The sequence below is a fragment of the Rhinopithecus roxellana genome, chromosome 19 (genome assembly GCF_007565055.1).
Source record: "Rhinopithecus roxellana isolate Shanxi Qingling chromosome 19, ASM756505v1, whole genome shotgun sequence".
Classification (NCBI taxonomy): domain Eukaryota; kingdom Metazoa; phylum Chordata; class Mammalia; order Primates; family Cercopithecidae; genus Rhinopithecus; species Rhinopithecus roxellana.
Genome location: NC_044567.1, coordinates 8265419 through 8292356, shown reverse-complemented (window position 1 = coordinate 8292356; position 26938 = coordinate 8265419). Strand labels below are relative to the sequence as shown.

Genomic DNA, 26938 nt, shown 5'->3' with positions numbered 1-26938 from the left:
CATGCCATTCTCCTGCCTCAGCCTCTCTGAGCAGCTGGGACTACAGGCACCTGCCACTATGCCCAGCTAATTTTTTTGTATATTTAGTAGAGAGGGGGTTTCACCATGGTCTCAATCTCCTGACCTCGTGATCCACCCACCTCGGCCTCCCAAAGTGCTGGGATTACAAGCATGAGCCACCGCGCCCAGCCTCTGCTGCCTTTTATTCAGCTATGCCCTGCCCACAGAGGTGGAGTCTATAGAGGCAGTAGGCCTTGCTGAGCTGTGGTGGGCTCCACCCAGTTCGAGTTTCCCCACCACTTTGTTTATCTACTCAAACCTCAGCAATGGCAGATGCCCCTCTCCCCACCAGGCTGCAGCCTCACAGGTCCATCTCAGACTGCTGCGCAAGCCTTGAGCAAGGCTCCGTGGGCATGGGATCCACCAACTCAGGCATGGGAGAGAATCTCCTTGTCTGTTGGTTGCTAAAACCTTGTGAAAAGTGCAGTATTTGGGTGGAATGTCCCATTTTTCCAGGCACAGTCTGTCACTGCTTCCCTTGGCTAGGAAAGGGAAATCCCCAGACCCCTTGCGCTTCCTGGGTGAGGCGATGTCCTGCCCTGCTTCAGCTCGCCCTCCGTGGGCTGCACCCACTGTTCAACCAGCACCAGTGAGAGGAACCAGGTATCTCAGTTGGAAATGCAGAAATCACCCATGTTCTGCATCAATCACTCTGGGAGCTACAGACCAGAGCTGTTCCTATTCAGCCATCTTGGAATGAAAATTAGGAGCTTTTATATATTTTTAGTAGTGAAACATTGTGTACTCAACACATAATTACATAGACATATTAGGCGTACCAATACAAGTACATCTTATAGATTCATAAGACCTACTTTTCTTTTCCTGTCTTAGACTTGCGAACTCTTGATAACCTGTTTCATTACCCCGGCAGTTGTCAGCTAAATAGCCTTAAATCTGCTTATTGAAGGAAACAACTCTTAGATGAAAAATCAGGTAACGAAATTTACATCTCAAGGTATAGAGAGAAAAAGTCTGGTGGTGCTAGAGGGAGATTAAAGATGGATGCCAAATCAAACATAAAATTATATAAATGTATCATAGGATTGTATAAGGAAACCAATTTTATTTAGATAGGGACTATCTGCCTTTTAAGTGGATCTCTGATCTCTGGGCAGAGCCACCTGAATCCTGAATCTCCAAAAAGGAAGAATTACTGTGAGGCTAGACCTCATGATGCTTTTCCAGTGCATGCAAAAAAAAAAATGTTTTAAACAAAGGTATTTCTAAGTGTCTAAACTACATTCTTCCTTAACAACTATAGTTGCCTCTGTAGCAATAAACTATTTTAGTTAAAAAAATCAGGTAACACAATACAAAAGCAGTTTGAGAACTGAGACAAACTAGTCTGTTTACACTCTTTGGATTCCATAAGGAAAAACAAACATTTCCCAAAAGGGAGTCTGGCACCTTCTGTTTTCTTTTTCTTTTTTTTTTTTTTTTTAATGAGACAATGTCTCATTCTGTTGCCCAGGCTACAGTGCAGTGGCGTGATCTTGTGATCTCGGCTCACTGCAAGCTCCGCCTCCCAGGTTCACACCATTCTCCTGCCTCAGCCTCCTGAGTACCTGGGACTATAGGTGCCCACCACCACTCCCGGCTAATTTTTTGTATTTTTTTTTTTTTTTGTAGAGATGAGGTTTCACCATGTTGGCCAGGCTGGTCTTGATCTCCTAACCTCATGATCCGCCCACCTCGGCCTCCCAAAGTGCTGGGATTACACCTTCTCTGTTTTCTTTAAGGAATTTCAGACTATTATAAACTATTTTAGGTCCTTCATGCAGCAGAGGGTGCAAGAGAAAGGAGGGATAGCAGAAGCAAATAAAGAAAACGGAATTCAGCCAACAGAGAAGAAAAAAGCTTTTGTTCAAAAAAAAGACAAAGTCCTAAGAGGAAAAAAAAATGAAGTCCTTTAAAATACAAACACACACACGCATGCATCTTCAATGTTAGCTTTTAACTGAGCTGACTTTTAACCACTGAGTTCCTTTAAAAAGTCTTTTTAAATTTCATTACTGTATTTCAAACAGGAAAAATTGCTGCTATTTCAGAAGTATCAGGTATCAAACCAGAAAGGGCTTCATTTAGGGACAAAACCCAGGCTGTCGTGGTGATAAAAAGAAGGCAGAACATTAGCTCTGGAACTCCACTGTGGGGTAACAGCCATTGCTCTTACAGTTTGGCCTGGCTACCCAAAAGGTGGCCTTGTCATATAAATAAAGCCCCTTAAGTAATCAAAATCAAAATCAAATCTTTCTTTTTTTTTTTCTATTTGCTGGCCGTTATCACCTTCATGTTAACGAAGCCGTTGTCACCTTCCCATCGTGGGAAGAGGGGTATGGGGGGAGTATGGGGGAACTGAAAAACAGCCAGCAAGAGGGAAAAAAAGGAAAGATTTTTGATTTTGACTACTTGAAGGCTTTGTTTACATAACAAGGCCACCTTTTTGTGCATGTGTGGGAATTTAGTCAATTCAGAAGGCTTGTTCCCCATAATTTGAAACTTTCTTTGGATTTGATCAAGTCAGATACAGTTGGTCAAACCCAATGGGAAAAAGGTTGAAACAACAGAAACAGAGACAAACAACAACAAAAACGTTAAGCAAAACAAACAATCACACAACTTATATGATTACTGAGCACTCTAATAGTAAGGAGAAATTAAGACCAGCTGGTTGTTAACCTTAACTTTAGCCAAGACAAACCCCAATGCAGTTACTTACCTAGGGACAGGTCTCAGGCTGAAGACTGCTCTCTATTATCCTAGAAGCAGGAAAAGAACCTTCAAATTCACCTTCCCTGTTGGGAGCAAGTTCAAAGTCCTAAAGAAGTAACCTGCCTTCCATTATCATGGAAGCAGGAAAACTTGCCTTTCTTGTGCTGGAGGAAGCAAATAAAACTCAAAAAAAAAAAAAAAAAGTTGTACAGCAAAATCATATCTTGCCCAAATTTTGAGCGATCAGGGATTCTCGGGAGGGCATTCTTCCAGGCCTCAGCAAATTGTCCTATTGGTTTGAGCCATAAAGATAGCTCAAGATGGTACCAACCACTGATAGGAGATTTGTCAAAGTTCAGGGGGGCACCTCCACTCAAGAGTTCCTTCGTGGTTACCAAAATGTGAACCCTGAATATCTGAGACATGTCTCAGTTCATTTAGAAAGTTTATTTTGCCAAAGTTGAGGACTTGCACCTGTGACACAGCCTCAGGAAGTCCTGACAACATGTGCCCAAGGTAGTCGGGACACAGCTTGGCTTTATACATTTTAGGGAGACATGAGACATCAATCAATATATGTAAGAGGTACATTGGTTCTGTCCAGAAAGGTAGGACAACTTGAAGCAGTGAGGGGGCTTCCAGGTCACAGGTAGGTGAGAGACAAACGGTAGCATTCTTCTGAGTTTCTGATTAGCCCTTCCAAAGGAGGCAATCAGATGTGCATTTATCTCAGCACAGGGATGACTTTGAATAGAATGGGAGGCAGGTTTGCCCTCACCAGTTCCTGGCTTGACTTTTCCCTTTAGCTTAGTGATTTGGGGGCCCCAAAATTTATTTTCCTTTCACGCCTCTGTCCCTCTAAAATATCTAAAATCAAGCTATAACCCAACCACCTTGGGCACATGTTCTCAGGATCTCTTGAGAGTCTGCATCAGGCCTTGGTCACTCATATTTGGCTCAGAATAATTCCCTCAAATATTTTATGGAGCTTGACTCTTTGTTGCCAACTTTTTGTTCTATCCGTAATCAAGTCAGTTTTTTTATAAAATAAAGTTTATAAAAGTTTATAAAATTGTATGTCTAACATATGGAGCAAGCATTGAATTAAATGCTGGAGACACAAAGGTGAATAAAACCTAGCAGGGAAGAAATAAGTTGACAAATACATGTCAAGAATGTGGAGGCGGGAAAGTATTGCTTTCCCTGATGAACTAGTATAAACTTCTCTAACAATATGAATCACCTAACTTGTGTTACCCATTGTTCAGTGGCAGAAATCAAAATCACAGCTTGAGCAAACTAAAATAATAATAGGAATCATGTTTCACTCATGAGATTATGAACATCTAGTGGTGAACAAATACAATAAAGGGTACAGGTACCATAGTAAAAGTCCATCCAGTTTACCATTTAGGACCAAAAAATGTAGACAAGGAATTCCAACTGAGTGTTTGCTAGGTAAGCGATGTTTGAAAGGAAGCAAAGGAAAAAGCAAGGGAGAAACATCAGCAAAACAAAGTCATGGAGGAGAGCAACAGCTTGGCTTATTCAGGGAAATACAAGTACCTCAAGAAACGTGCAGCCTCCTAGGAGTGAGAAAGCTGGAGAGATGTGAAAAGGCCAAACTAACAGGCCTTTCTAACAAGCTAAGGAGCTTGAACATCATCTTGCAGCTGACCACGGTCAAAATTATTATGATGATGGTAACTAACATTCACTGAGAATGTGTTCCGGGCCAGGTGCTGTCATAACTAATCCTACAAGGCAGGTCTGTTTTTATGCCCGTTCTATGTATGGAGAAATTAAAGAGTGTTTGGGAGAGATGAGCTGTTGAAGAATGTTAAGCAAGTATAGCATGTTAAAATGTGCATTCTTAAAACACATCTCTGTATATACTACAGATGAAATAATACATCTTGCCTTTGCTTCAAAATAAACCAGAGTTTGTGGGTGAGGATATAAAGATTTCCGGTTGTTAAATCTAGGTGATGCATACTATTATACTAATCTCTCATCCTTTTTTTTTTTTTTTTTTTGAGACAGAGTCCTTGATCACCCAGGCTGGAGTGTAATAGTGCAATGTCGACTCACTGCAACCTCTGCCTCCCAGGTTCAAATGATTCTTCTGCCTCAGCCTCCCAAGTAGCTGGGATTACAGGTGCACACCACCATGCCCAGCTAATTTTTGTATTTTTTAGTAGAGATGGGGTCTCGCTATGTTGGCCAGGCTGGTCTTGAACTCCTGACCTCAGGTGATCCACATAGCTCGGCCTCCCAAAGTGCTGGGATTACACATGTGAGCTAACACGCATGGACTCATCTTTGGTATGTTTGAAGTCTTCCATAATAAACATTTAAAATCATCTCTGGCTATAATGTGGGCATCCAATTGAAAAGCAGGAAGTGAGAAGTCATAAAACCAGTTAGAGGATTGTTTGATAAGCGAAAGCTGATGAGAGCTGGGGAAGTGGTGGTATGCTAGAGAGAACAATCTTTTTTAGTAAATTTTTAATTTTTGTGGGTACATAGTAGGTGTATATATTTATGGGGTACATGAGATATTTTGATACAGGCATGGAATGTGTAAGAATTACATCATAGGGCTGGGCGCGGTGGTTCACGCCTGTAATCCCAGCACTTTGGGAGGCCGAGGTGGGCGGATCACCTGATGTCAGGAGTTCGAGACCAGCCTGACCCATATGGTAAAACCCCATCTCTACCAAAAACACAAAAATTAGCCATGAGTGGTGGGGGGCACCTGTAATCCCAGCTACTTGGGAGTCTAAGGCAGGAGGATCACTTGAATCTGGGAGGCAGAGGTTGCAGTGAGCCGAGATTGTGCCACTGCACTCCAGCCTGGGCGACAGAGCAAGACTCTGTCTCAAAAAAAAAAAAAAAAAAAAGAACTACATCATGAAAAATGGAGTATCAATCCCCATTTTTATCCTTTGTTACAAACAATCCAATTACACTGTTATTTTAGAATGTACAATTATTACTGACTATAGTCACTTTGTTGTGCTATTAAATACTAGGTCTTATTCATTATAGAGAAAAATTGGAAAAATACAGCTTTGAACTAGTCTTTGTGGTGGGGGGTGGGGTAAAGAAAAATCTCAAGTTTAAAGTCAGTCTAGAACAACAAAAGCAGCAGAAACCTCTGCAGACGCAAACGACTCTGTCTGACAGCTTTGAAGAGAGCAGTGGATCTGCCAACACGGAGGCTGAGATCTGAGAAGGGACAGACTGCCTGCTCAAGTGGGTCCCTGACCCCTGAGTAGCCTAACTGGGAGACATCCCCCACTAGGGGCAGACTGACACCCCACACCTCACAGGGTGGAGTACACCCCTGAGAGGAAGCTTCCAAAGTAAGAATCAGACAGGTACACTCGCTGTTCAGCAATATTCTATCTTCTGCAGCCTCTGCTGCTGATACCCAGGCAAACAGGGTATGGAGTGGACCTCAAGCAATCTCCAACAGACCTACAGCTGAGGGTCCTGACTGTTAGAAGGAAAACTATCAAACAGGAAGGACACCTACACCAAAACCCCATCAGTACATCACTGATGCAGACCAGAGGCAGATAAAACCACAAAGATGGGGAAAAAGCAGGGCAGAAAAGCTGGAAATTCAAAAAATAAGAGCGCATCTCCCCCTGCAAAGGAGCGCAGCTCATCGCCAGCAACGGATCAAAGCTGGACGGAGAATGACTTTGATGAGATGAGAGAAGAAGGCTTCAGTCCATCAAACTTCTCAGAGCTAAAGGAGGAATTACGTACCCAGCGCAAAGAAACTAAAAATCTTGAAAAAAGAGTGGAAGAATTAATAGCTAGAATAATTAATGCAGAGAAGGTCATAAACGAAATGACAGAGATGAAAACCATGACACGAGAAATACATGACAAATGCACAAGCTTCAGTAACCGACTCGATCAACTGGAAGAAAGAGTATCAGCGACTGAGGATCAAATGAATGAAATGAAGCGAGAAGAGAAACCAAAAGAAAAAAGAAGAAAAAGAAATGAATAAAGCCTGCAAGAAGTATGGGATTATGTAAAAAGACCAAATCTACGTCTGATTGGGGTGCCTGAAAGTGAAGGGGAAAATGGAACCAAGTTGGAAAACACTCTTCAGGATATCATCCAGGAGAATGTCCCCAACCTAGTAGGGCAGGCCAACATTCAAATTCAGGAAATACAGAGAACACCACAAACATACTCCTCGAGAAGAGCAACTCCAAGACACATAATTGCCAGATTCACCAAAGTTGAAATGAAGGAAAAAATTTTAAGGGCAGCCAGAGAGAAAGGTCGGGTTACCCACAAAGGGAAGCCCATCAGACTAACAGCAGATCTCTCGGCAGAAACTCTACAAGCCAGAAGAGAGTGGGGGCCAATATTCAACGTTCTTAAAGAAAAGAATTTTAAACCCAGAATTTCATATCCAGCCAAACTAAGTTTCATAAGTGAAGGAGAAATAAAATCCTTTACAGATAAGCAAATGCTTAGAGATTTTGTCACCACCAGGCCTGCCTTACAAGAGACCCTGAAGGAAGCACTAAACATGGAAAGGAACAACCGGTACCAGCCATTGCAAAAACATGCCAAAATGTAAAGACCATCGAGGCTAGGAAGAAACTGCATCAACTAACGAGCAAAATAACCAGTTAATATCATAATGGCAGGATCAAGTTCACACATAACAATATTAACCTTAAATGTAAATGGACTAAATGCTCCAATTAAAAGACACAGACTGGCAAACTGGATAAAGAGTCAAGACCCATCAGTCTGCTGTATTCAGGAGACCCATCTCACATGCAGAGACATACATAGGCTCAAAATAAAGGGATGGAGGAAGATCTACCAAGCAAATGGAGAACAAAAAAAAGCAGGGGTTGCAATCCTAGTCTCTGATAAAACAGACTTTAAACCATCAAAGATCAAAAGAGACAAAGAAGGCCACTACATAATGGTAAAGGGATCAATTCATCAGGAAGAGCTAACTATCCTAAATATATATGCACCCAATACAGGAGCACCCAGATTCATAAAGCAAGTCCTTAGAGACTTACAAAGAGACTTAGACTCCCATACAATAATAATGGGAGACTTCAACACCCCACTGTCAACATTAGACAGATCAACGAGACAGAAAGTCAACAAGGATATCCAGGAATTGAACTCATCTCTGCAGCAAGCAGACCTAATAGACATCTATAGAACTCTCCACCCCAAATCAACAGAATATACATTCTTCTCAGCACCACATCGCACTTATTCCAAAATTGACCACATAATTGGAAGTAAAGCACTCCTCAGCAAATGTACAAGAACAGAAATTATAACAAACTGTCTCTCAGACCACAGTGCAATCAAACTAGAACTCAGGACTAAGAAACTCAATCAAAACCGCTCAACTACATGGAAACTGAACAACCTGCTCCTGAATGACTACTGGGTACATAACGAAATGAAGGCAGAAATAAAGATGTTCTTTGAAACCAATGAGAACAAAGATACAACATACCAGAATCTCTGGGACACATTTAAAGCAGTGTGTAGAGGGAAATTTGTAGCACTAAATGCCCACAAGAGAAAGCTGGAAAGATCTAAAATTGACACTCTAACATCACAATTAAAAGAACTAGAGAAGCAAGAGCAAACATATTCAAAAGCTAGCAGAAGACAAGAAATAACTAAGATCAGAGCAGAACTGAAGGAGATAGACACACAAAAAACCCTCCAAAAAATCAATGAATCCAGGAGTTGGTTTTTTGAAAAGATCAACAAAATTGACAGACCGCTAGCAAGACTAATAAAGAAGAAAAGAGAGAAGAATCAAATAGACGCAATAAAAAATGATAAAGGGGATATCACCACCGACCCCACAGAAATACAAACTACCATCAGAGAATACTATAAACACCTCTATGCAAATAAACTAGAAAATCTGGAAGAAATGGATAATTTCCTGGACACTTACCCTCTTCCAAGACTAAACCAGGAAGAAGTTGAATCTCTGAATAGACCAATAGTAGGCTCTGAAATTGAGGCAATAATTAATAGCCTACCCACCAAAAAAAGTCCAGGACCAGATGGATTCACAGCTGAATTCTACCAGAGGTACAAGGAGGAGCTGGTCCCATTCCTTCTGAAACTATTCCAATCAATAGAAAAAGAGGGAATCCTCCCTAACTCATTTTATGAGGCCAACATCATCCTGATACCAAAGCCTGGCAGAGACACAACAAAAAAAGAGAATTTTAGACCAATATCTCTGATGAACACTGATGCAAAAATCCTCAATAAAATACTGGCAAACCGGATTCAGCAGCACATCAAAAAGCTTATCCACCACGATCAAGTGGGCTTCATCCCTGGGATGCAAGGCTGGTTCAACATTCGCAAATCAATAAACATAATCCAGCATATAAACAGAACCAAAGACAAGAACCACATGATTATCTCAATAGATGCAGAAAAGGCCTTTGACAAAATTCAACAGCCCTTCATGCTAAAAACGCTCAATAAATTCGGTATTGATGGAACGTACCTCAAAATAATAAGAGCCATTTATGACAAACCCACAGCCAATATCATACTGAATGGGCAAAAACTGGAAAAATTCCCTTTGAAAACTGGCACAAGACAGGGATGCCCTCTCTCACCACTCTTATTCAACATTGTGTTGGAAGTTCTGGCTAGGGCAATCAGGCAACAGAAAGAAATCAAGGGTATTCAGTTAGGAAAAGAAGAAGTCAAATTGTCCCTGTTTGCAGATGACATGATTGTATATTTAGAAAACCCCATTGTCTCAGCCCAGAATCTCCTTAAGCTGGTAAGCAACTTCAGCAAAGTCTCAGGATACAAAATTAATGTGCAAAAATCACAAGCATTCTTATACACCAGTAACAGACAAGCAGAGAGCCAAATCAGGAATGAACTTCCATTCACAATTGCTTCAAAGAAAATAAAATACCTAGGAATCCAACTTACAAGGGATGTAAAGGACCTCTTCAAGGAGAACTACAAACCACTGCTCAGTGAAATAAAAGAGGACACAAACAAATGGAAGAACATACCATGCTCATGGATAGGAAGAATCAGTATCGTGAAAATGGCCATACTGCCCAAGGTAATTTATAGATTCAATGCCATCCCCATCAAGCTACCAATGAGTTTCTTCACAGAATTGGAAAAAACTGCTTTAAAGTTCATATGGAACCAAAAAAGAGCCCGCATTGCCAAGACAATCCTAAGTCAAAAGGACAAAGCTGGAGGCGTCACACTACCTGACTTCAAACTATACTACAAGGCTACAGTAACCAAAACAGCATGGTACTGGTACCAAAACAGAGATATAGACTAATGGAACAGAACAGAGTCCTCAGAAATAATACCACACATCTACAGCCATCTGATCTTTGACAAACCTGAGAGAAACAAGAAATGGGGAAAGGATTCCCTATTTAATAAATGGTGCTGGGAAAATTGGCTAGCCATAAGTAGAAAGCTGAAACTGGATCCTTTCCTTACTCCTTATACAAAAATTAATTCAAGATGGATTAGAGACTTAAATGTTAGACCTAATACCATAAAAACCCTAGAAGAAAACCTAGGTAGTACCATGCAGGACATAGGCATGGGCAAGGACTTCATGTCTAAAACACCAAAAGCAACGACACCAAAAGCCAAAATTGACAAATGGGATCTAATTAAACTAAAGAGCTTCTGCACAGCAAAAGAAACTACCATCAGAGTGAACAGGCAACCTACAGAATGGGAGAAAATTTTTGCAATCTAGTCATCTGACAAAGGACTAATATCCAGAATCTACAAAGAACTTAAACAAGGCCGGGCGCGGTGGCTCAAGCCTGTAATCCTAGCACTTTGGGAGGCCGAGACGGGCGGATCACGAGGTCAGGAGATCAAGACCATCCTGGCTAACATGGTGAAACCCCGTCTCTACTAAAAAATACAAAAAACTAGCCGGGCGAGGTGGCGGCCGCCTGTAGTCCCAGCTACTCAGGAGGCTGAGGCAGGAGAATGGCGTGAACCCAGGAGACGGAGCTTGCAGTGAGCTGAGATCCGGCCACTGCACTCCAGCCCGGGTGACAGAGCGAGACTCCGTCTCTAAAAAAAAAAAAAAAAAAAAAAAAGAACTTAAACAAATTTACAAGAAAAAAACAAAACAAACAACCCCATCAAAAAGTGGGCAAAGGATATGAACAGACATTTCTCAAAAGAAGACATTCATACAGCCAACAGACACATGAAAAAATGCTCATCATCACTCGCCATCAGAGAAATGCAAACCAAAACCACAATGAGATACCATCTCACACCAGTTAGAATGGCAATCATTAGAAAGTCAGGAAACAACAGGTGCTGGAGAGGATGTGGAGAAATAGGAACACTTTTACACTGTTGATGGGATTGTAAACTAGTTCAACCATTATGGAAAACAGTATGGCAATTCCTCAAGGAGCTAGAACTAGATGTACCATATGACCCAGCCATCCCACTACTGGGTATATACCCAAAGGATCATAAATCATCCTGCTATAAAGACACATGCACACGTATGTTTATTGTGGCACTATTCACAATAGCAAAGACTTGGAATCAACCCAAATGTCCATCTGTGACAGACTGGATTAAGAAAATGTGGTACACATACACCATGGAATATTATGCAGCCATAAAAAAGGATGAGTTTGTGTCCTTTGTAGGGACATGGATGCAGCTGGAAACCATCATTCTTAGCAAACTATCACAAGAACAGAAAACCAAACACCGCATGTTCTCACTCATAGGTGGGAACTGAACAATGAGATCACTTGGACTCGGGAAGGGGAACATCACACACCGGGGCCTATCATGGGGAGGGGGGAGGGGGGACGGATTGCACTGGGAGTTATACCTGATGTAAATGACGAGTTGATGGGTGCTGATGAGTTGATGGGTGCAGCACACCAACATGGCACAAGTATACTATGTAACAAACCTGCACGTTATGCACATGTACCCTAGAACTTAAAGTATAATAATAATAAAAAATAAAAATAAAAATAAAAAAATAAAGTCAGTCTAAAGTCCCTAGCTTATGTGACAGTTAATGGAGAAGCTTTAACATTACAGGGAATATAAAAAGAGAATTTGGGAACAATGGAGGACAGGGTGTGGAAATGTGTCAAGTCTGGCTTGCCAGTGAGGCACCTAGGCCAGTGGTCCTTTAATAAGAAATGTACATTGAGGTCAGAACGGTGGCTCACGTCTATTATAATCCCAGCACTTTGGGAAGTTGAGGCAGGCAAACTGCTTGAGCCCAGGAGTTCCAAGACCAGCCTGGGCAATATGGAGAAACGCTCTACTAAAAATACAAAAATCAGATGGGTGTGGTGGTGTGCCTCTGTAGTACTAGCTACTCGGGAGGCTGAGGTGGGAGGATCACTTGAACCTGGGAGATGGAGGCTGCAGTGAGCCACGATCATGCCACTGTACTCCAGCCTGTGGAGTACAGCCTGAGACAGAGCAAGACCCTGTCTCAAAAGAAATGTACATTGAATGTACCCCCAATGTAAACGTATCTGTTTATGGTCATGTGCAGTGGCTCATGCCTGTAATCCCAGCACTTTGGGAGGCCAAGGCAGGTGGATCACCTGAGGTCAGGAGTTCGAGACCAGCCTGGCCAACATGGTGAAACCCTGTCTCTACCAAAAATACAAAAATTAGCCAGCCGTGGTGATGGATGCCTGTAATCCCAGCTACTCTGGAGGCTGAGGCAGGAGAATCGCTTGAACCCAGGAGGTGGAGGTTGCAGTGAGCCGAGATCACGACATTGCACTCCAGCCTGGGCAACAATAGCAAAACTCCGTCTCAAAAACAAAAACAAAACAAAAAACCGTATCTGTTTGTAAGTTATCTCTATGAGCTACAGCATGAATACATTATGTAACAAAAATACTTTTTTTAGACAGAGTGTCACTGTGTTGCCAGGATGGAGTGCAGTGGTACAAACTTGGCTCACTGTAACCTTCGCCTCCCAGGTTCAAGTGATTCTCCTGCCTCAGCCTCCCAAGTAACTGGGAGAAAACTACTTTTTACACAGCAAAGAAGTTCTAGTATTTCTTTCCCACAATCTAAAGGGCTGTATCTCATACCCTTAGAGTATGCAAACTCTGCTTTGTGGACCACTGACCTATGTCAAAATGATGGCTTTGGGACCAAGATGTTCAATCTGTTGAAACCTCAATTTACTTCCCTGTAAAATGACAAATGTTATTTTCCTCACAGAAAAACGAGAATTGTATGAGATTCTATGTATATATTACTGATGTCAGCACAATTACAGCACCAGGGAGTCAGAAGTGCTATCCACACTCCCACAGCCTACCTTCTCCCCAAGGCTCTTGCTCCAGCCTCCATTTCCTCCAGTTTAAAATAAAAGAATGGAAAATGCTTTGTTTCTTGTGTAATGACTTTGCAGATGGCATTTAAGTATCTTCCCAAGTAGCTTAAGAACTCTTCGAAGCTGTGAGCAAGCACCTGACTTCATGGGCATTTGCTTGCCTCCATCCCATCCTCAAACTGGAGGTGCAGATATGCCTACAAACCCTTCAGCTGGTCGGCTTAGAACAGGTTACATATCCTCACCAGAAACACACACATACCCACACACACTTAACGTCCATCTGTAAGGCAAATAACTTTTCACCTGTACTTTGTTTAAACAGAGGAAACATCTTCATAAGACTAATCCTTATTCGGTTCACTAAATATTAGTGAGGATGAGGGGAGAGATGAATGGGATACATCAAAGATTTCAACTTGTCGATTTATCACTCAAAGTATACCCAAGTACATCCTGTGTGGCTCTGGATGGCAAAATATCACCTCACAGCTCAAGATGGTTTCCCCCAAAAACAGGGACACGAGCCACTTTCATGCTGTCACAGCAACTGCCAAAAGAGCATCTGTAAAGAAGTTCATGGCTATGGATCTCATTTCCTTGAAGAATTAGCTTTTCTCTGGTTACAAGGAGACACAATGAAAGCCTGACTCAAATCTCTAACTTCCACTGAGGGGGGGGAAATTAAACGTTAAAATACAAGACACAGGATTAGTAGCATCTCTGTCTGTAGAACAAATAGCACATCTGTTTACCTTGGAGATTAGAACTGGATACTTTATTCTGCTCCTACTAGTGTATAAAAATGATCTAGAGAGTTTAACAAAGAACAGTTAAAATTTGGACTCTGCTTCCATCATTTTCTGCAGAATAAGTTCCTATAAATTGTCACACTTCTGGGAACTGAAAACCATACGCAAAATAAGCACATGTAAGGCTTGGTGTCCATTTCTGAAATGCTTTAGCTGAAGCTAAGGACAAGGTGACAGCAAAAAGCTCCAAAAGCCTTGCCTGCAACTATTCATGTGATCCAAGGCTGCCCTCTAGCAATGGGAGAGAGAAATAGCACCAACAAGCCCACTGGTTTCAGGAATTTGAGGTTTTAGCATTAATACTATTTACTATGGAAAAAGTTGCTGAGAAAGGAAATAGGGGAAGTGTCTCCACAATTAGATTGCAATAGTCCATCTCAAGATAAAATGTTCTTTTAGAAAGATGCTGGGATAAGTTAACACAACCCACACCTATTGGACTGCTCTACGTCCTACATCCTCTCCAGCTGACCCAGGAGAGCCTTGAAGACACAAAGGGACCTATTACTTCACTGGGCAGAGCTACTTTCTGTTGCTGAAAAAACTCCCTCCTCCGCCCTGACTTCTCTCTTCCATGTTTTAGTAGAGGGTGGGGCTGAAAGCTATTAGACCTAACTTGATACTTCTCATAACACCCGCCCAACCCCTTTAATGCTTCTTAAATGCACGACATAGTGTCAGTTCTTCCTAAGAAACGTAAGGACTGGTCTCAAGCAAGGTTATATTATAAGATAACTATGGAGCCAGCTGTCAACCTTGAAATACAAATCAAACATTTAAGTTGGCATAATGAACATTTATCTCCAGGAAAGGCAGTGGCGGATAATCCGTAGGACAAGACTACCAGGTTTACTATGCCCCCTCTTCAAATAACAATGACAATGATTTGAAGTAGTAAGCCCAGAAAAGCCTTTTCATTTCCAAAATCACCTTTCCCGGAAAACTTGGAAGTTCGAACTTCACTATGTGAGATTTCACTGCTCTGTATCAAGCCGACTGACCTCCACAGCTCAAGAAACGACCTGTTAGCTGATCCCCTAAAGCACAGAGAGATCTATTCAGGAAGGGGGAAACCAGGCATCAGGGTTAGCTGTGAAGTATGAGAAAATCCGCTTATATTTTATTGTTGGCTACAGACAGGTGTTTCCAATTTCTCATGGTTAGTCTTAAATGCATCCAAGTTTGTGTGTGTGTGTGTGTTGGGGGTAGAGGGAAGAACCAGATACACTTATTTTCAAACAAAAGCTGTCACGTTTATTAAGACATTACCGGCTCTTAAGCACAGCTGGCTCTATAAATCATTTTCCATATATTATTACACATTCAGGAAAGTTTCTGAGACGATATATCAAGGCAGGCTTCTCTTGTGACTCAACTGGACCTGAGGAAAGAACAAAAGAAATTACATACCTGATTTATAGCTGCTGGTCATCAACAAACACGTACTGGCAATGTAATCTTTAGAGACAGGATAGCCAAACTGCTTTCCCCTCCTGGCTAAAGTTTTGCCCAAAATGCCTGTAACTTTAAAAATCCTTTGTCCTAATTAAATATATATATCTGCATTCTCAAAGTCTCTCAACATTCATTAATCTCTGAGAAGACCAAACAGTGAACTGTGATGAAGAGGCCAATTGCAAAGCTCAATCTCAGAACCACTGCATCTCAGACCCGAAAGGACACCATGAGAAGGGAAGGATGTTCTACGGTTTTAAATATTGGGCAGTAGAACTAATGGCCAGCCCCATTATCTAGTTCTGTGAAACAGGGCAAGTTGCTAATTTCTCAAGAAACATATATAAGAGGATTTAAGCTCATACAAGCTATAGCTATATTTGAAGACCCATCTCTGTGTTATTAAGTCTTTTGTGGATTAAACATGTCCAGCAATTACAATTTTGATGAGAATTATTGAATGCAACATTAGAGATCAGACCTCAGAAGAACCGAGCCAGATTGTTGTGATTTGGGATAAGAAATTTCCAAGGAAGGCTCAACTTCAGCTAGACAGTTCCTGATCTACTTCCATCCCACCCCTCTAAATAAAGATGCAGTAACCTAGGGGTAAGAAACAAAGCTCAGCTAATGTGCTGCTTCCACCAACTGACAGCAATGGATGTAACCTTAAAACCTGCAGAATTTGTAAGAAAAGGGTTTTCTTACTTCAAATAGTCTCTTTAGAAGTCTGAGTAATGGTGCAACCTGGAAAAGTGAAAAATAAGTCATCTGAACTTTGTAATTACCCACAGTATTTTCAATTAGATCACAGAATGGCATTTAGGAAGATTTTGGCGGGTAAAACATGTAATTACAATCATTCACACCAGGCAGTTAGGTTCAGACTCCTCAATCTGACATTCTGGAGGATTCGAATGCCTCAGATTTTAGATAACATGCGTAAGCTTACTCCAAAGTTTCACATAAGGGTCTATGAAATACCTGATCAGAAATAATCAATAAAAATGTCATCAGTCCATTCCAGTCACTAGTATAGCTAGAAACAGTCTCATTCTACAGAGCAATGCCCTGGTGAAAAATCTAATGGCCTTTGGGTCTTAGAGAAAAGAAAATTTCAGTTATAAAAATACCAAAGGATTTGGAAGAGAATTCTAAGTGCAGTAAGAATCTGCATCCTTTTATAAAATACAAAACTGAAACAGAACCACTCCAAATCTGACCTGAAATGAGACTAATGCAATTATCCTGGTATAACCCATTTTCCTTTCAAAGTAAGTAGAACTTTAAACCACATTATTGTCTGGTATATTCTCCTTTCACAACTATTCCCTCAAAAATAATTTACATTCCTCCTTTTCTTCACTCCTGATTTTAGTTCATTTTGAAAGCAGGAGTTCCCTAAAGCATACAAACAGAAACACAGGGTTCTATGTAGCATTCACTAGCAACACAAGGAGCAAGGAAAGAGGGCTGTGATTTACATCACAAGTTTTCTACTGAAAACTCTTTAGTTTGCCCTGAAGATCCACCTTGTCACCTGTATCTTCTGGCAATGATGTAATTAGGTTTTGTTTGTTCCTGTTTTATAGCCAAGTATGTCGGGTACAGAAAAGAACCTGGACAGTGCATGTAAGTTTTGGTTATCTTTGTACTTAACACCCTTATTTACAGCTTACAGCTACAGGGAAAGAAACACCTTTTAAAAAGAAATCAATTAAAGCTAGTGGAGTAAACTGAATTATTAAATCAGCAAAAGTTAATCTAAATATAAGGCACCAAGGAAGTGGAAATATTATTAAAGTGGCTACTTTTCCTCAATTTGACATTCTCAAAATAGTGCTTTCCAAAAAATATATATATTCCCCCGGTGAACTTTTCTGCTAGTGACATTTTATGGTAGAAAAATACCTGAAGATAATGAAGATGAGAGTCAAGATAAACAGGCTATAATTTACTAATTGTAGAATTAGGAATATATAGTATCTCTTCATACTGTCACACGTAGTTTATAGGTATCTCTGACTTTTAAACATAAATAATACCTACCTATACATCAGGGCCTTGCCTTTTTCATTCCCCAAGGCAAAGTATCCACTTCTTGGAGAAAAATCCATGGTATGAACATGAGAAATATTCTTCTTTTTAACCACTGGGAAGTTTGAAAATACTGTACAGGAAGGAAGATGAACCTGCAGGAGATAATAAAAAGCTTTAAACTGTAACAACTGGGAGCTCATGTTTCTTGAATTGTAATCTTCATTCTATCTTTCTGCTGAAACATAAAGCTCATTTTGATTGTAGCACACAAGGAAGTACAGTCTATTAGTGCAGCAAAGTATTCCAAAATCAAGTTTGATCTTTCATTTTTTTATTACTTTATTTTTATAGTTAAGAGACATGACTGCACTTTTGCTACATGAATTTCTTGCACAGTGGTGAAGTCTGGGCTCTTAAGTGTCACCATCATTCCAATGGTGGAGAGGGGTGTCCAATCTTTTGGCTTCCCTGGGCCACAACGGAAGAAGAATTGTCTTGGGCCACACACAAAATACACTAACACTAACAACAGGTGATGAGCTAAAAAAAAAAAAAAAAAAAAACTCATGTTTTCAGAAAGTTTACAAATTAGTGTTGGGCCACATTCAAAGCGTCCTGGGCCGTGGGTTGGACAAGCTTGATGTACACTGTACCTATTAGATAATTTCTCGTCCCCTATCCCCCTCCCATGCTCTCAGCCTTCCAAGTCTCCAATGCCTATTATTCTATCCTCTGTGCCCATGTGTACACATTATGAAATTTGATCTTTAATGTGTTATTAACTGAAAAGAAAAGGACGAAAGAGAAAAAAGCATCAACACAGCATCTAGCATGATGCCTCAGAGATTCAAATGTTTGTTCAATGAATAGATTAATGAATAAACTAAAGCAAACAGCACCCACTCTGGCTTAATGGCCACAGTAAAGAATACTAAAATCTGATCACAGGGAAAAGAGATTTTAAACATGAAGATTCATCTGGTTAAATGGTGAAAAAAATTAAACATTATAAAGTCTGATTTTACATAACTGAAACCTAGGCAGAGTCATACCGCATATATTCTACTACCATAAAATTGCCATTTTGTACTTTTAATTTTCAACTATTGTATATACTCTTTGCCTTTTACAATTTCTCCTCAAAGAGGGCTGAATCATGAAAATCTAACTCCAAGTGAAACTGTCCTGATTTAGAGAGAGCCAAAAGCTCACCTCAAAGCCAGACCTAAGTATGAGGAGGAACACACACATCTCTTTCTCCAGAGTCTACTTCCTAAGTTCAAGAGACAGGTCCTCACCCAATTTGTGGATGAATAAAACCCAGGTGTGGAAGCAGTTACCTTTAGGCCACAATTGTAACAACACTCACTTTCAGATGTTCTCTAGCTCTCTGAAAAGATATAGCACCTTGATGTTCAAATACATATAACCATTACCATTCAGCTATTTACCTGGGCAGTTAGTCATCCTCCATACTTTCAGGTCACACTTTATACCATCAATCAAAGTGATTTTCACAGACAAGTGCTGGGTAAAATGGGTATGTAAAACCCATTGATACATACACCTATTAAACTGCTTTCAGTCAGTCACACATCAGGCCAAATTCTGATACATACTTACCAACCATTTTGTCAAGAAAATACTGTTTACAGTGAATCTCCAAGCCACATTCAATTATTTTCAACTTTGCTGGAAGGCAGGTTCTGCCTGCACAGCACAGCATCAATGTGAAGGCAATGGTGCTAATGAGAAGTGGTCTTGACCCATTAAAGCTAAGTTGGCAGAACCCCAATTTGGTCTTCACTTCTAAAGTTCTTAAATACCACTCTCTATACAGGTTCTTCAAGAAATTAAGTATTTATATTAAGTATATATATTTTCTCAAGCACTTAGTAAAAAAGCAGACTCCTGTTTTATAGAGAGAAGCCACAATATGGATATTGCAAAAATTTATTTACATTTAATTTGGGAAGGCAGATACTATATAAATCTGTGATAAGTACCTTGGTTTAACTGTGTTTTGCTTGGGTTATTGTAAGTTTGTATCCTCCAAGCATGCCCCAATTATGAACACATGATCCACGGCATCAGGAAAGCAGATGACCAGGAAAAAAACATTTGCTGCAAGGGCTAAGAACAAAGTTGTCCTACCTCTGCCTTTTGTTCCCACCCTCTTCACCTGAAACTACAAAACCATGCCTCAGGCATTCACTCACCAACTTTCCTGGAATGACTTTGAAGTTTGGGGAGCTGGTTTTCTGACTCTTCCTCATCAAAATACACTAGAACCAATCTTTCTATCTGAATTTTTCTTTTTTTTTTTTTTGAGATCAAGTCTCACTCACTGTTGCCCAGGCTGGAGTGCAGTGGCGCGATCTCAGCTCACTGCAACCTCTGCCTCTTGGGGGCAAGCAATTCTTCTGTCTCAGCCTCCTGAGTAGCTGGGATTACAGGTGTGGGCCACCACACCCAGCTAATTTTTTTATTTTTAGTAGAAATGGGGTTTCCTCTTGTTGGCCAGGCTAGTCTCGAACTCCTGGCCTCAAGTGATCCTCTCACCTTGGCCTCTCAAAATGCTGGGATTAAGGTGTGGGCCACCGCACTTGGCCTATTTTTAAATTTTATTTCTGCTACTGACTTGGAATATGGGGTAAAGGAGGTGGATTGTTTACGATGTCCTCCTAAGACATCAATAGTATCTACCTGCAAGTATCTACACTTCCCCAGTGTAACCTCTCACTGCATTGGTGAATCTTCCCTCAGGCCAATGATCTCACCTGATTAAAACTATGCTGTGCTCTGACATCTATTTATAGTCTCTGTTTTAAAAGCTACAATTGGCCGGGCGCGGTGGCTCAAGCCTGTAATCCCAGCACTTTGGGAGGCCGAGACGGGCCGATCACGAGGTCAGGAGTTCGAGACCATCCTGGCTAACATGGTAAAACCCCATCTCTACTAAAAAATACAAAAAGCTAGCCGGGTGAGGTGGCGGGCGCCTGTAGTCCCAGCTACTCGGGAGGCTGAGGCAGGAGAATGGCGTAAACCCGGGAGGCGGAGCTTGCAGTGAGCTGAGATCCGGCCACTGCACTCCAGCCTGGGCGACAGAGCGAGACTCCGTCTCCAAAAAAAAAAAGGCTACAATTGAACTATTAATTAGGAAAAATGCCTATAAATATCCAACTTCTTTAACTCCTGGCCTCAGGTGATCCATCCGCCTCGGCCTCAAAAAGTGCTGGGATTACAGGCGTGAGCCACCACAGTCGGCTTTCTAATACCATTTCTATCACAACAGTTAAGTATCCAGATATCAAAATTCAACAAGTAAAAGCTCACTCATCCTTGATTTAATGGGTAGAAAGTTCCATGGCGTTCTACTACATCCAAAATTGTCGATGTAACAGGAATTTGACTTGAGTCTCCTGCTATTCCAACAGCTGAAATTCACAGTGATTTGTAATGGGATGACAAAACTGAATCATTATAAGGGATTGATTGCATTTAACGATACTAACAATGTTTTACCAAGGCATTACGGAGCTGCTATGCCTGGCTTCTTTCCATTAGATATTATGGTTGACTACCATTTAAAAACTGTGATTTGGCTTTTACTAATGAATTCCTTGTGTGATTTTGCCACAATAAAAAAAAAATACAAATGCTGTCATGATCACTGAAGCAAACTATGCAGAACTATTATATGTCTTGCAGAATATATTATGTCAACAGCAGATAGATCCGATGGTTTTCTAAAACAATTTACTACCATTAAAGTGATAAAAGGTTAATATTACTAGTACACCACTCCCATTAGGGAGCAGGGATTTTAAAGCTCACTTGAATTAGAACCTTCTCATTTATCAAATGATTCATTCAACAGAGAGGCAATAAAATGCTATGCTGTATTTTTCACTCTTTTTCCAGCAAACCATTTTGTTGTTGTTTTTGAGACAGAGTCTAACTCTGTCATCCAGGCTGGAGTAGAGAGGCACGATCTCGGCTCACTGCAACCTCCACCTTCCAGGCTCAAGCGATTCTACTGCCTCAGCCTCCTGAGTAGCTGGGATTACAGGCGCCCACCACAAAGCCCAGCTAATTTTTGTAATTTTAGTAGAGATGGGGTTCCACCATGTTGGCCAGGCTGATCTTGGATTCCTGACCTCAAGTGATCCACCTGCCTTGGCTTCCCACAGTGCTGGGATTACAGGTCTGAGCCACCACGCCCAGCGCAACAAAACATTTCTTAAGGAAATCATATGCAGAATCCCAATATATACCAGAGACAACAATGATACTGCTCTACATGATACAAGTAGGCACTTAGCCTCCTCCTTACCCTACATGCCATATAAAGCCCTGTGCAGAATCTAGGGCTCTGTGGAATTCAGCCAGAAAACCAATGAACTGCTAGAAAAAAATGTGGCATCCAAATCACAATTCTGCCCTTTATTAACTGTTTACTTTGGTTAAGTTAATCCTCTGAAGAACTGTTATTTGACTCAAACTTTTTGTAGAACTCTTTGTAAATCTTTGTAAACTATATATTCTAATACAAAGCTGATGGCAGATGCAAGGCTTTTTGCCAAGTGAGCACAATAAAAATAACACACTTTGTAAAGTGTGTACAATCTGGTAGTAAACACATAGCAGCAAATGCAATTCTGCTATTCAAAGTTCTATGCCTTCTGTATACCTGGTGCCTTGGGCAAAAAATTGTTAAGTGACTGAGGAAATTGGTTCTGCCTGAAGAGTAGGAAACTTCACAGAGATGGGGTGACACTGAAGCTGAGCTCTAAGGTTGGGCAGAAAAGAGTTTCCATAGGCCTGAGGCTGCTATCCTTAGAAAGTTCTAGGCCGGGCCCGGTGGCTCACGCCTATAATCCCAGCACTTTGGGAGCCCGAGGCGGGCAGACCATGAGGTTGGGAGTTCGAGACCAGCCCGACCAACATGGTGAAACCCCCGTCTCTACTAAAAAAACAACAATACAAAAATTACTGGGCGTGGTGGCATACCCCTATAATCCCAGCTACTCAGGAGGCTGAGGCAGAAGAATCACCTGAACCCAGGAAGCAGAGGTTGCGGCGAGCTGAGATTGCGCCACTGTACTCCAGCCTGGGCAACAGAGCGAGATTCCATCTCGGGGAAAAAAATAAAGAGAAGGTCTGTTTACAAGGGTGGCGATCGCATGGTGTTGGAGAACTTGACTAGCACACAGTTCCTTATACTGGCATGAAACTTTCTCTGAATGATATGGGTAGCTCACTGTGCCTAAACTGTACAAACAATGTGGTTTATGCTAAACACCCGGTTTTTCTTCTGGGAATCTAGAATTTTGGTACATGCTAAGCAGAAGGGTACAAGATAGGCAGAGGTGGTACCTATATGAACTCCCAATAAAAATCTTCCTCAATGAGTCTCTAATGAGCTTCCCAGGTAGAAAACACTTAACACATGTTGTTACATCTCATTACTGGAGGAATTAAACTGTCCTGTGTGACTCCACTAGAAGAGGACTCTTAGAAGGTTTCCTCTGGACTTTACTCCATGTACCCTTTCCCTTTGCTGATTTTGCTTTGTATCCTTTTCACGGCAATACATTTTAGCCGTGAGTTCAACGAACATATGCAGAGTCCTGGAAGTTGTCTATAGTTAGCCACCAAACCTGGAGGTGGTCCTGCAGATTCCTGACACGAAGGGTATATTCACAGGTACTATCTAGCTATTTAAATTACAATACTTTTACACAATTTAATTTTCAAGTTCAACTTACTTTCAAAACCCAAGAACTGCCTCCGTTCCATTAAGACAATAGGCCTTAAAAAGGCAGATGAGGAAAGAAAATTGTGAAAGAAGCGTCTGCCTTAAATATAGTCCTTAACATTAACACTATAAGAAACCTCTGAAAATGAGGACCACTTTAGGAATGGTGAGAATGGACAGCAAAGCTTTCCTGAAAGAACTGACATAATCAAATGTGGTGGTTACTGTGCATCCTTCCAACAACCACATCCAAAAGCTATAATACTAGTAATTTCTACATCAAAAGAAGACACTGTTTTAAAAATAATTCAACACTCTCCTTTCCTGTTACTCTTGCATGCTTTCAACTTAAATTTAAAAATTAACAATGATAAAGGAGTAATGAAATATTTACCAATCTGACTGCTTCTTTCATTTTTTCTGAAGCAATTGCCAAGATTTCTGTAGTAGGATTGAAGGTCAGAGAAGTAACACCTGTAACCAAGTTCATTATAGCTTTTATTGGCTTTGGGTTTGTTTCTTGGAGACAAGAATCTTGATTGTATATATTTACCACTCCACAATTGGAACTACAAAGAGAAAAGGGATTAAAGTAGATTAAAAAACAAGTAAAAGGGCTTTCACAACCTAAGTGAATATAGATTTAACCCCACAAACTGGTATTTACAGGAATCATATGTTACAAAGAGTCCAGCTATCACCACTATAGCCACAGATGTCCTATAGAACCTCCAACCAAACAGGTTGAAAACAGAATTCAAATTCTCCCCATTCTGTTGACTTCTTGAAGGTTAAACTTTACTGACTCTTCTTGCATCCTGTTTCCTTCACAGTCACCTCTTTCTCCACTGATTCTTGTCCTCAGGATTCTATTTCCAACCTACTTCTAGTGTCTCACTCATCTCATTTACTCCCACAGACCACCTAATCACCCACCACATCCAAATCAGTGCCTTTAGTCCTAATTATGCACTGCATTCCTAACGGTTTGTAGGGGTGGCCACATGCATTAATTATCTCTTCTAACACCATTACCCCTCCTCCCTTCCTTCCGCCTCCCTTCAATGACAATTCCACTCCTCTGGTTGCACAGGCTTGGAGGCTGAGAACGTGAATACTTCTCTCCCACTCCTCATCTTCTAAGCATTTATCAAATACATTACAAACATCCTTTGCCTATTCCCCTATTGCCAATCCTACTGTCCTGGTGACTCATTACCTGATGCCTGCCTATTGGTGCAGTGACCTCAAGGCTCATCGACCTGTCCCTTTCTTCCTCTTCTAAAAGCTTAAAGATTTGCTTAAGATTCTTTAAGAATAACTTTAAGATTCTAAAGCCTTAAATGGTCTTTAGAAAAGCACATCAGAAATCAATTACACTGAAGGGCAATTAAAATTAAATGAGTTTAAGCTACTAGTATTAGATTCTTTCCTATATAGGCCCTTCAAAGGGGACTAATAAAAAGTGATACAAAAAACAGAGGGCAAGGAAGATTGGCCTCACAAATTTGAGTGAAGACCATTTTTGTGCAGTTTTTCTTGTCCCACAGAGGCAAATGCAGTTCTTCTTAAAACTACTTATAGTTTAAACAGCAGTCTTCATTTTAAAGGAGCTTGATTCCCAAAAGATCTGCTACTCATGAATTGCTGCCACAGCGCACACTACCCTGGCAAATGCTTGGCTGTGCTGAGATGTCCCTCGCTACAGGCTTGGCACAGGCATGGGTACGAAAGGAAGGGGCCTTCATCAGGGTACTCCCCCTCCAAGGGATCTGTTACTGTCTTACTGCCTACGGCAGATGGCCTGGTCTCCAAGCTCCACAGCCTAGTTCTACTTGCCTTTCCTCCCAAACTCCAATTTGCAAATGGTGGTAGGGATATATATACAAGTAGTTTCCCCAGTTTTAACCTGGAAGGAGAGAGTGAACAAAGAGTAGAGAGCATGCTAAGTTTCTGGACAGTAAGACCCCTTGACTTCCCATCCCAGGGAGGATTTGACTGAAATCATTTCATAGCTCAATTTTGTTTGGTCTAAGAAAATCATAAAAGCCTCCTTCTTGAAGTTACAGAATTATGGGTGCTAATTAGTGGTTTAGTAAGGTAGCTTAGAATACTGCAAAGTATCCAATGTCTCATCCTCCCACCCTGCATCTTCAGAATCAAGCAGGAGAACACACCCATCTTTTCCCCAGTGTAATAACCAATTTTTTCAGTAATAGCACAATGTGTTCTAGATAATATTTTTAAAGTTTCTACAATACTATCAAATGGTATTTCCTAGAAACATGTTTTTTATTTATACCCCCAGCTGGATAAAGGAAAAATGCTTTAGGTATCTTAAAGATTTAAACCCAAAGTTAAACTTATTTTATCTCCTCATCAATGACAAGAAGCTGAAAATAATTACAGGAAAACTTGATGCGACCAAACAGGCATTTTAAACAGGAAAAAATACAAATGACATAAGGTAGCGCCAGCATTTTCTTTGCTAAAAAGGCGTTCAACTGCAGTTATAGTAATCCCTCCTTATCTGCAGAGCATGTGTTCCAAGACCCCAGTGGATGTCTCAAACTGTGGATTACTGAACCCTATGTGTACTGTGTTTTCTCCTATACACACATCTCTATAAAAAAAGTTTAATTTATAAATTAGGCATAATAACAGACTGACATAACAATAAAACAGAACAATTATAACATATATCCTAATAAAATTTGCATGAATGTGGTCTCTTGCTCTCAAAATATCTTACGTAGATTTCAGATTGTGATTAAACACAGGTAACTAAAACCACAAACAGTGAAACTGCAGATAAGGGGGGCACTACTGTAATATTATTATTCAACACTGCACAAAGATGATAAAATGAAAAAAGCTCAGCTGGGTTGACCAATTTCATAATTACTGAATAGTTTATAAAGAGAACTACTCACACACCATCTAGTATATTCAATTCCTTAACATATTCTCATTAGCACGATGTGATTAAGGTTACAAGAATCTCTCTTACCCACAAGCAACATACTGTCCATTCCTAGATGTGGCAATGCTTAATCCATATAAACTGCCTTCATCAACAAATCTGTTAAGGCACTTCCTTGAGTTCACATCCCAAACATAAACTTCTCCATCCCCTGAATAAAAGAGTGAAAAAAATAGTTTTTAATTTTGCTTTAAACTTGAAAGGCAAGTAAACTGGCCACTCTCAGTCCCTCTTAATAGTACAGGAGACTACAAATACAGACCTATTATAACCCTCCTAGTTCTGGAAAACTGGACTAAGAATATTTCTTTTTTCTTTTTTCCATTTTTGAGATGCAGTTTTGCTCTTGTCACCCAGGCTGGAGTGTAACTGCACCATCTCGGCACAATGCAACCTCCTTCTTCTGGGTTCAAGCGATTCTCCTGCCTCAGCCTCCCAAATAGCTGGGATTACAGTTTGTGCCACCATGCCCAGCTAATTTTTGTATTTTTAGTAAAGACGGGGTTTCACCATGTTGGCTAGGCTGGTCTCGAACTCCTGACCTCAGGTGATCCACCTGCCTTGGCCTCCCAAAGTGCTGCGATTACAGGTGTGAGCCACCATGCCCGGCCTAAGAATATTTCTTGTATACATTCACATATACAGAAGAAAACTGCATCAGTTAGTCATTAATAGATAATACCTTTAGGTTTACAGGA

The 26938-nt window shown here is 40.8% G+C and overlaps 1 protein-coding gene across 2 annotated transcripts in view; it reads right to left on the bottom strand.

The window, feature by feature from the left end:
- Window positions 1-15232: 15232 nt before the first annotated feature.
- Window positions 15233-26938, bottom strand: part of UTP18 (UTP18 small subunit processome component) — a 36270-nt gene continuing 24564 nt past the window's right edge. Inside the window, exons 10-14 of one of the 2 annotated variants that reach the window (XM_010386212.2) lie at window positions 26268-26391; window positions 23652-23826; window positions 17506-17648; window positions 16165-16203; window positions 15233-15382 (exon numbers count right to left, since the gene is read on the bottom strand). In XM_010386212.2, the coding sequence (XP_010384514.2) occupies window positions 16179-16203; window positions 17506-17648; window positions 23652-23826; window positions 26268-26391 (467 nt within the window). In that variant the 3' untranslated portion in view covers window positions 15233-15382; window positions 16165-16178. The remainder of the gene's footprint in view (window positions 15383-16164; window positions 16204-17505; window positions 17649-23651; window positions 23827-26267; window positions 26392-26938) is intronic. The other variant, XM_030922596.1, reaches the window with a different exon arrangement.